Source organism: Cupressus sempervirens, chromosome 11 (genome assembly GCF_028749045.1).
Source record: "Cupressus sempervirens isolate cs-2001-9-10 chromosome 11, ASM2874904v1, whole genome shotgun sequence".
Classification (NCBI taxonomy): Eukaryota; Viridiplantae; Streptophyta; class Pinopsida; order Cupressales; family Cupressaceae; genus Cupressus; species Cupressus sempervirens.
The window spans coordinates 653,438,140-653,448,057 of NC_143128.1; the positions used below are offsets into that span (position 1 = coordinate 653,438,140).

Consider the following 9,918-nt stretch of genomic DNA (forward strand, 5'->3'; position numbering starts at 1 on the left):
AGGATTGAGTGTGCTATCATTAAAGCAAAAAAATTTGAGCATGCATATGAAAGCAAACTTTTATTAGATTCAATTGTCAAGTTCTAAGCTTTATTATATTCATTACTTGTATGTATTTGTTTCTTGTTAAAAAGTTTTCTAACATTGAAAAAAATTTATTAGATTTGTGCAATTTAGCTCATCCAAATTTTTGAGCAATGGAACGCTTATATTATCAAAACATTTAAAACTTGTGTATTTGATGTATATCATTGATGGAAAATTGTGAAATTAAATGTTAGATATCTTGAAATTTGATCTCTTAGCTTATTTTAAATAAAATAAAAATATTTAAAAATATAAGTATACTACTCTAATTAAAAATATTAATTTCTCAAAAGGAAAGTTGAATGAAAAAACTCGTATTAAATAAAGTAATAAAATTAATTAATTTCCGATAAAAAAGCATCCATCGATTTTCACATCAATAATATTTGATTCGATAAAAATACATTTCCGTTGGACCAAAGAAAGTTATTTTTGAACTCGATAATTAATACTCGATTTATCTTCGTGTTTTAGGTAGGAAGGGAAAATGTCGGTGCACATTTGATTTCTACAGCTAAATTTAGTGGGCCTTTAAATATTACATCTAAATCAACGAATTTAGCTGTAAAGTCTCCCCAAAGCACAAATCATACATCGACAGTCCAAATTTACTCCAGCTATGTAGGAGCAAATAAAGTGCTGAATGGTTCATCTTCTGGCAGAGCTCATTGTACGGTTGGCTACGAGCGCACACAATTTAAAGCATAGAAAATGATTTATTCCAAAACACTCAACAACCAAATCATAACAGGGTCTAATAAAAATGTACCACCTGTCACTCCATACATTTCCAATACCCCAAAAATTGTGAACGTCCATAAGAGTAGCTCCTCATCTAAGGAAGGTCACTCTTTAGTTTCATATGAATCGAACATTCCAATCACAGAGCCACAGATCCTCCTCCCATTTGATCAATGGTGGTTGAAACAGCTTCATCAGAGAATCAGGTGGGCAGATTTAATCTTAACAGGTGACAACATAACCTGAAATCTTCAAGGTGGCTGAAGTTTGATTCAAGGAGGAGGAAACCAAACCAGCCTAGGGCTTTGAATGTTTGTTTTGATTTATTTTACTCTTTATTGAAGGCTCAAACATAAGTTAGATGTTGAAGTTGGAGAGTCCATTGCAAAGAATGCACATTGATATCCATTGATTCCTTTCAAGTGGGTGGAACATATACATTCTGTTTTCCTTGGCCTTTGATTAGGAGATTGTAGTGAATCTCTCACAATGCATCACAATCTTGAGAAGATTAATAATCTCACCTCTAAACCTACCCCTCTTTTTTGCCAATGCCCAAATATAGGTGCCATGAAAGTATAGTTTATGAAGCTATAGGATCAAGTGGGTTTATGTTTGGGGAGTCGCATTCTATCAGACTTTTCCAACATTGCTTAATTCGGGTGTAAATTATAGCTATAGGTGTTGATAGATTTGATGGTACAAGATACCATATTTTTATCTTGTAGAGGAGGCTTTAAGAAAAATCTAGACATTGTTAATGGTATTTAAGTAGACGTTAGGAGGCCCTGAGAAATTGGGGTTCCCATTGTTGCCAAATATAGAGATCTGATTAAGAGCAGATATGGATAGTTTATCTGCAAGTGGTAATCTGATTTCTGATGAGGCATTCACAGGGGTTGGAAATGACATGGTCCAACAGATTGCCTTGATTTGGCAGCAGATAAGGGCTCCCTTAATTGCTCCATTACTAAATTTGGCTGTAATCATCTGTCTCATCATGTCTGTGATGTTGTTTATTGAAAGAGTTTACTTGGCGATTGTGATAGTGCTGGTTAAACTTCTTAGGAAAAGGCCAGAGAAGAAATATAAGTGGGAAGCCATTAAAGATGATGTGGAGATTGGTAACAGCGTCTATCCTATGGTCTTGGTGCAGATCCCAATGTACAATGAACGAGAGGTAACACTTTGACATTATCAGAGTTCTACAATCTATTTCAAATGTATGAATTTTTTTTCTAAATTTGATTGTGTAAGTTTTTTAGGTTTAATTTCGGATGCTCGCATTCTGATGATGAATCATGTTGACGCTAAAAAACTAATCTAATCGAAAAGTAACAATAAATTTAGTTACAATTAGAATTCACTTGTATAGATTTTGAGTCGAATTCCTTGATTTATATTTCATAAATAGTAATTCACAAAAACCCATCTTTCACATTGTCATTTTATATATTTTCTATAATTCGGTTTGTATGTCAATGATACTAACACAGAGAAGTGTGGCTTTGGCTAATGGAGTTTAATTTTGTCATACTAATGATTGTAACTTTTGATGGAAGCAGGTTTATCAGCTCTCAATAGGTGCAGCTTGTGGTTTGTCTTGGCCATCAGATAGGATTATTGTTCAAGTCCTTGATGACTCCACTGATCCAACGATTAAGGTTCTTGAATCTGAAATATGTGATAATGTTACTGTATAACTAAATTGCTAGCTGTTTTGAAAGCTATTTGGAATACACCATTATTAAGAATATGCCGGTTGGTTTAATTTGGGTTTGGTTGAATTGTTTCAGGATCTGGTGGAAATGGAATGCCAAAAATGGGCTGGCAAAGGGATACATATTAAGTATGAGATCAGAGACAATCGAAAAGGCTACAAAGCTGGTGCCTTAAAGGAAGGGATGAAGCATAACTATGTAAGGGAATGCGATTACGTTGTAATATTTGATGCAGATTTCCAGCCAGAATCAGATTTTCTATGGAAGGCAGTTCCTTTTCTAATGCATAATCCTGACATAGCCTTGGTTCAAGCCCGCTGGAAATTCGGTACGATTACTTTCATACAGATTGATCTTAAATTTTACAACTAAGTATTTATCCTTTCTAGGATATATTAAAGTTCTACTTATGTCCTAAAGATCACTATCATTTGGCTTCTACATAAAGCATCAATCATATATATGCTTTTGTGTCATGAGATTATTTGTACACGAATCTTAGAAACTATTATTCCTTGGCTTTTGCTTCAAGGATCAATCGTATCGATGCTTTGGTTCTCATTGTAATAATATTGATATAGTAATTATTGTCAAAATTATGACATCATGCGTTGAACCTATGTTTGAGACGTGTTTTTGTGGCCTTGATATTGTTACCCAACTCAGATCTAGACAAACTTCCCTGGCAAAATATCAAGAGCATCATTCCATGGCCCCATTAAGGCATGCAAAAACCAATGAAAGGTCCAGCTGATGTGAAACCCCACTCAAACTTCTTTATATGACAGTTTATAATCGCATGATTTTGTGGGCCTCCCTTCTTTTAAAACTGGTTGCCTCCACCTTACGCTCTTCACTGTTCCAATAGTTATTTGACAAGGTAAGATCTAATAAAACGGCAGGGCTATTGATTAAAACTGATATTAAAAAAATCAAAAAAGAATTAGATAGTCATCAATTGATCTAATGAAAAGATGGTCTCATAGATATTATTAAAACCCATTCATTCAAACACTTCCCTATGTTATCACCCAACTTCTAATCTTTGATTAGTGTTAATTTTCAGGACATTATAAACCTCAAGAACTTGTTTTTTATCCATGGGTATTGCACGATACACATATCTATAGTGACATTTTCCCTAGCAAAATATGTTTTTTTTTTGGGTACTAATTGTTAGAATTTGATAGATGCTTAACAAGTTTTCATGCATGTGTGCATTTACAGTCAATGCAGACGAGTGTCTGATGACAAGAATGCAAGAGATGTCATTGGATTATCACTTTAACGTAGAGCAAGAAGTGGGGTCAGCAACCCATGCATTCTTCGGCTTCAATGGTATTGTATTCTGTCATCCATTGACTTGTACATAGTTTTATGCACCCAGAATGTTCTCACGCTTACAAAATATATTAATATTACAGGAACAGCTGGAGTGTGGCGTATAAAAGCCCTGAATGAGGCAGGAGGATGGAAAGACAGGACTACAGTAGAAGATATGGATCTTGCTGTTCGTGCAAGTCTTAGAGGATGGAAATTTGTGTTCATTGGAAACCTTGGGGTGAGATTTCAGTGTTAAGCTTAAAATTCTATGACACCCACCTAAATTTTGATTTTCAAAAAATGATGAATTTTGAAAATGACTAAAAAAGTATACTTCATTTAGACAATTACACATTACAAACAATTAAATATCTTCAGTTTCTATACTCATTTGAAAAAGCTGTTGTTGAATAAGATTGTGTGATAGTTTTTATATCAATATTTTTTATTATACTCTGTGATTATGAATAATTTATAAGATTTAGAAGAGAGGTTTTTGTATCAATATATTGAATGTGTTCTATCATCAGAATAATCAAATACAATCAGAGAGTGAAGAATAGCATTCACTTATAGCACTCAATCTCGAAATTTGATCTAAAACATCCATACAAAAGCTATGACATAATCTGATTGAAAAACAGGTCTTAAACATTACAAACAGTTCATAATCAAAACTGTCTAATTTGACATGATTATTGCAGGTGAAGAATGAGCTTCCAAGCACATTCAAAGCCTACCGTTATCAGCAACACAGATGGTCATGTGGGCCAGCAAACCTGTTCAGAAAGATGGTGAAGGAGATCATTGGAAACAAGGTGATTAGTAATTGAATATGTTATTGTAAACAAATATTTGAGGATTGGAAGATATTGGCATGAAATTTCTGTAAGGAAACTGACTTAATTAGAACAATTGTACTTGCAGAAAGTGTCTGCATGGAAGAAGTTCCATGTGATTTACGGCTTCTTTTTTGTTCGAAAAATAGTAGCCCACATTGTCACATTTGTTTTCTATTGTGTGGTGATACCTGCAACTGTGTTGGTCCCTGAAGTCCAATTGCCAAAGTGGGGAGCTGTCTATATTCCTATGACAATCACCTTCCTCAATGCAATGAGCACTCCTAGGTTAGTTAAGATTTACCCATTTTATTTGCATGGCTACATGTTTTCTTAACAACACACACACAAAAACAAGTTAAACTAATGAAATTAATTGCATCACAGATCTCTGCATTTGCTTGTATTCTGGATCTTATTTGAGAATGTGATGTCTCTGCACCGAACAAAGGCAACCATTATTGGATTGCTAGAGGCAGGGCGTGTCAATGAGTGGGTTGTGACTGAGAAATTAGGAGATGCCTTGAAAGTTAAGACTGTTAAACAAATGAAGAAAGGGAGGTCCAAAATCGGTGAAAGGTAATGATTTTCATTTTGAATTTTTGAATACTCTGGCTGAAAATCCTCACATTAAAGAAGTTATATTAGAGAAAATTTATGTTGGGGTGGAACTTAGGTGTAGAAAAATCTTAGTAATGGAAATAGGTGGATAATTATGGAAAAACAAATAGGAAGTCTATATGTTTTGTAATCTCAAACTAAGATATATATTTATTTTATAAGATTGTTAAAAAGTTTGATTGAGTTATGTAAAATTGTATGATTGAAGTCAATTGGAGTGGCATAATTGAGCAATGACAACTAAATTGGTTTTTTCATCTTATTCCAACTTGTTTTGTTATGGAAGCACAACAAACTTGTTTGAGTAAGAGGACATGGGTTGGCTCATGGGATTAGTATCACCCCAATCACATTTTTATGGTGACATTAGGTTGGGTTGTGTGGAATAGTTTATGGGGACACGTGGTTAGAATATGGGTAGTGATCTCACTCAAACTAGTCTAGTTGGATCAAGGGGATCTCTAGAAGACTAAGATTTATTTTGGTATACTATTGTTTAAAAATATCTATTAATTATAATTTTAAAATAAAAAAGTATTAGTTCAATTATTATGATAATCTATTATCATTGTAAAAATTGTTATTGATCTCATGAATCTTATAGATTAATGATATCTCAAGATATAACTTATGTGTTCATTTAGAATTCACCACAACCTATAGAATTTAACGTAACTACCAATCTATATGTAATAATATCTATATTCAATACGTATTGAATTAAAACACTTTAATTAAGGAAATCAACAATTTTAAACTATTGAAAAATATTCAAAGTTTTATTTCATTAAACAAATAGAAAAGCACTGTCCCTTAGGAACCTTTTTTAAGGTTTTAAATAAGATTGCTGAACATAATTCTGTTTTGTTTTGTTATGCAGATTGCATGTCCTGGAGCTCTTCACAGGCGTTTATTTGTTTTTCTGTGCATGCTATGACTTTGCCTTCGGAAAAAACCACTTCTTCATCTATCTATTTTTGCAAGCAGCGGCGTTCTTCATCATGGGCTTTGGATACATTGGTACATTTGTACCCGCCTTCTAGACCTCGAACAGATTCCAATTAGATTTAAATTCCCAATTATTTTTCCGTTCACTATACCCGAGGAGCAACCTTGCAGAACATTTCCCAAATCAAAATCAGATTGGATGGAGATAATTGAATGAATACAAAGCAAGGAAGGCAAGAAATTTAATAGTAGAATGGAAATTAAGAAATAAAAGAGCGCTGTTAATCTGTCTACGCCATATCTGATTGACAGTTTATTTTCTCTGATCTCTAAATTTTGATGGTATCATTTTTTATACTACAGAATATCTGATATTCGAGGGTTTTTCAGCAGTTTCATTGTATATCAATCTTAATTACAAAGGGTATCCTTTATTAGGTGTTTCCTATACTTCCATTGAATTTGCTGGTTACATCACAACGCGTGAGTAAATTAAATTTTATAGCTCACTTGGTTTCAATACGTCGAGACAATGTAGAGGTTTAATTAAGAGTTTTAGAACTACAGATGATTTAACAATGTACCGTATTTTAATAAGGTATTTTCAGTGGAGAATCCAAAGATATTTTCTTGATGTCTTCCTCTTAAATCAGATATTACAAATCTATTTCACACTTAAATACTAATTTAAATCATTGTTTAATCTGGAATAACAATATTACAAGCATCTTTAACTTATGACTCTCGAGTAGGATTTTAGAGAGGGAAGTTATCAATCATTCTCTATCTTTTATTAATGTTAAAGTTTTTTATTGGAATCAAGCAATCATTCTATCTTGTATTAAAATTCAATTCTTATTATTTTTGTTTTTGATTAAGGTAAAAGTAGGTTTTGAAGGGGACCCAAATCCTTTACAATCAGATTTTGACGGAGAAGAAAGCTCTCAGCTACAAAAGATAAGTGATTACAAAACTACAATAAACTGTCAATAGTCTAAAACCATGTATTGTACAAAGCTCTAACTGCCCAAATGAATGCAACACAAAAACCCTAGTTCCCTCATAATATAGGGTTTTCAAGGCCCCCTTAACTTGAAAGTGGGTTTTAGTACAGTTCATATAAACTAAAGACCAACCAATAGTAAGAGATGACAAGAAGAGCTTGTTGGACCAGACATAGCCCTCTCACGAGGGTAGGATAATGGAATTTTTAATGGCTCCCAAAACTTTTCCATGGGTTATGCTAGTACCATAACCACTAACCTTGAGTTTTGGTAAGGCTCCCAAAATTGTAAAACATGGACAAACAGATAAGCTTTGAAAATTTCATCCAAATACAAACGAACCTCCCAATCAATAACTACTGAGAGAAAAAATAAGGGGTTTTGACAAGCTCCCCTAACCTTCACAACCAACCTCAAGAGATAATACATTAAAGACCCTGTTAAAGAAAAGAAATCTTTTACAACCAAAATAAGAAGATAGAAGAGGGCTTCTACCAAGGCTTCCCAAAAATTTAGAAGGGGTTCAAAGAGGGAGCCCAAAACCAACCATCTCCCACAAGCAAAGACCTCCCAGCAGCAAGGCACCACCTCTCCATTAAAACTTATTTCCACCTCAAAAGGAAATGATCCCACCTATATAAGACCAAAAGAGATGAAACATACTAAAAGGGAGATCCAAAAGGACATCAAGCTTGCAACTAAACAACTACAAATGAGAGAAATCCATATAGATCACCAATCAATATCTACGTCCATAAAAGAAGCTACCACATCTATTAGTATAAAGAAAGATGAAGAAAAACACAAGATGTGCCCTCCCTATGTCAAAGTGATAACTAGAAATGTACTTGGAATTTAAAGGGACAAACACATTCCCAAAAAAATAAAACTTGAATAAAAGTCATTCAAAAGTCAAATTGAACCCTCAAAAATTATTAACACCGACTTCAACACCTAAAAAACAAAGCAACCAAACACTCTAACATAATAAAGAAGGCACACAAAAAAAAGGTACACAAAAAAACAAGAAGAAGGAGAAAACCTTGAAATCCATAATTAGAAAGCTAGAAAAGACACAAGGACTTCATATACAAACCCTACAATCAAAACAAAAAAAAAGGAAACCATAGAGCAAATAAATAAGAACTAGAAAATATAACTCAGAAAGCTAATTGTGTAGACCAAAAAAATAGTGGGACCCTACCAAAAAGAAACCAAAACCAACTAGAAAACTTTCAACACTAAGCCAAGATAGCTAGCAAAACCTAAGACAAATAAATCCCATAAAAAGGACCTAGCCAAGCCAAGCCAAGCTACAAGGAAGCAAAAAATAATGGCCAAAAGATCCACATCTAGTAGAAAAGGTAGAAGCATCGATCCCAACCACAAGTGGAGCCTAGAAAAAGTTGGGTGCTCCCCTAAAAAGGAAACCACATATATTTAACCAACATTCACCCAACAAACACTAGACTGAAAAGTCAAAGAGTAAAACAAGACCATCAAGTTGTAAGGAGCGACCATGCAAATTATACATAAGACTTGAGTTGAGTTGGGTTAACCCAAAAATCGACTAAGAAAGAGACCAAACTAATTATTTGATAATTGTTAGCCCCAATTGATAATATTGCTAATAAATGCATTCAAAAATCATATCAGTTGTTATGTTGTCATTGATGTCAAGCCTTAATTAGTTAGACATTATGCTAATTCAGTAAAGTGTCATATCATTTGATTAATGAACATGATTTGATTGATGAAGAGGATTTGAAGAAAGTGTGTTGATTTAAGTGTTGATAAGTGTATGTTATTCAATGGGCACTTGAATGAGTTAGACTCTAATCAATATAATGTTGGTTTGATTATTTCACACGATTTGATTAAGTGTTGGAATCATGTATGTTCAATTTATGTTGCACTGAGCTAGTCAAGTTACATCGATCAAACACAGTGAATGAAGGAACATAATATTAACTAAGCTACTACAATTATCACCAAGCACCTAACAAAGAAGTGAAGAGGTTTAGTGTTAATCAAGTAGTTTCAATGTTAACAGACTCAAGTATTGACCGAGCAAGTTGTTATGTTCATCGAGTATGAACGTGAAGAACAAGTTTAGAAAAGATTTAATCTATGGTAGACATTTGGTGAAATTTAAGAATGTTCGAGAAGTTGCAAAGATATGGAAAAAGTTAGTTATGAGATCAATGACACGAGAAATTCAAAGAAAATTCGATGAAGGAGAATTATCAAAGTGAAATGAAGCATAAATTTGAAGGTGGAAATCTATTTCCCAAGCATATCGATTCAATGAATTTGAAGTTGATTGAGATCTACAATCATGTTTAAGCAAAAAAATTCTAGAAGACACTGGATTAATAAAATTTTTCTACTTAAAAGGGATGGAGACGATGTTTGATTGTTGCTAATGTGAATTTTGGTGGAAGAAGAAAGAAGGTGAACCGAGCTAAACATTATTGTGACGATCAAGTAGAGGAAGTGCTAAGTTGAAGTGTGAAGTGTGAGAATTAGCCAGAAAGGGATCAAAAGAAAGAGATTGAGCAAAGCAAAGATCTGAACAAGGTAGTGCTAACATCAAATTGATCATTTCACTATTACTTTCTTATCATTGTAGTA

General features: G+C 33.5%; 1 protein-coding gene across 1 annotated transcript; it reads left to right on the forward strand.

Annotated features, from left to right (window-relative positions):
• Nucleotides 1–934: 934 nt before the first annotated feature.
• On the forward strand, nucleotides 935–6,571 carry LOC149531469 (glucomannan 4-beta-mannosyltransferase 9-like). Its single transcript, XM_089809517.1, has 9 exons — nucleotides 935–2,008; nucleotides 2,394–2,492; nucleotides 2,625–2,877; nucleotides 3,777–3,887; nucleotides 3,974–4,110; nucleotides 4,577–4,690; nucleotides 4,800–4,999; nucleotides 5,099–5,290; nucleotides 6,213–6,571. Exons 1-9 carry the CDS (start codon nucleotides 1,673–1,675, stop codon nucleotides 6,373–6,375), a joined length of 1,605 nt encoding a protein of 534 aa, XP_089665643.1. The 5' UTR covers nucleotides 935–1,672; the 3' UTR covers nucleotides 6,376–6,571.
• Nucleotides 6,572–9,918: the final 3,347 nt, after the last annotated feature.

Bases quoted from the DNA above. Each gene is read 5' to 3' on its own strand.
- LOC149531469 (XM_089809517.1), top strand. From the start codon at position 1,673: ATGGATAGTTTATCTGCAAGTGGTAATCTGATTTCTGATGAGGCATTC. The intron at 2,009-2,393 runs GTAACACTTTGA...TGATGGAAGCAG, and splicing joins CAATGTACAATGAACGAGAG to GTTTATCAGCTCTCAATAGG. The intron at 4,691-4,799 runs GTGATTAGTAAT...TTGTACTTGCAG, and splicing joins AGGAGATCATTGGAAACAAG to AAAGTGTCTGCATGGAAGAA.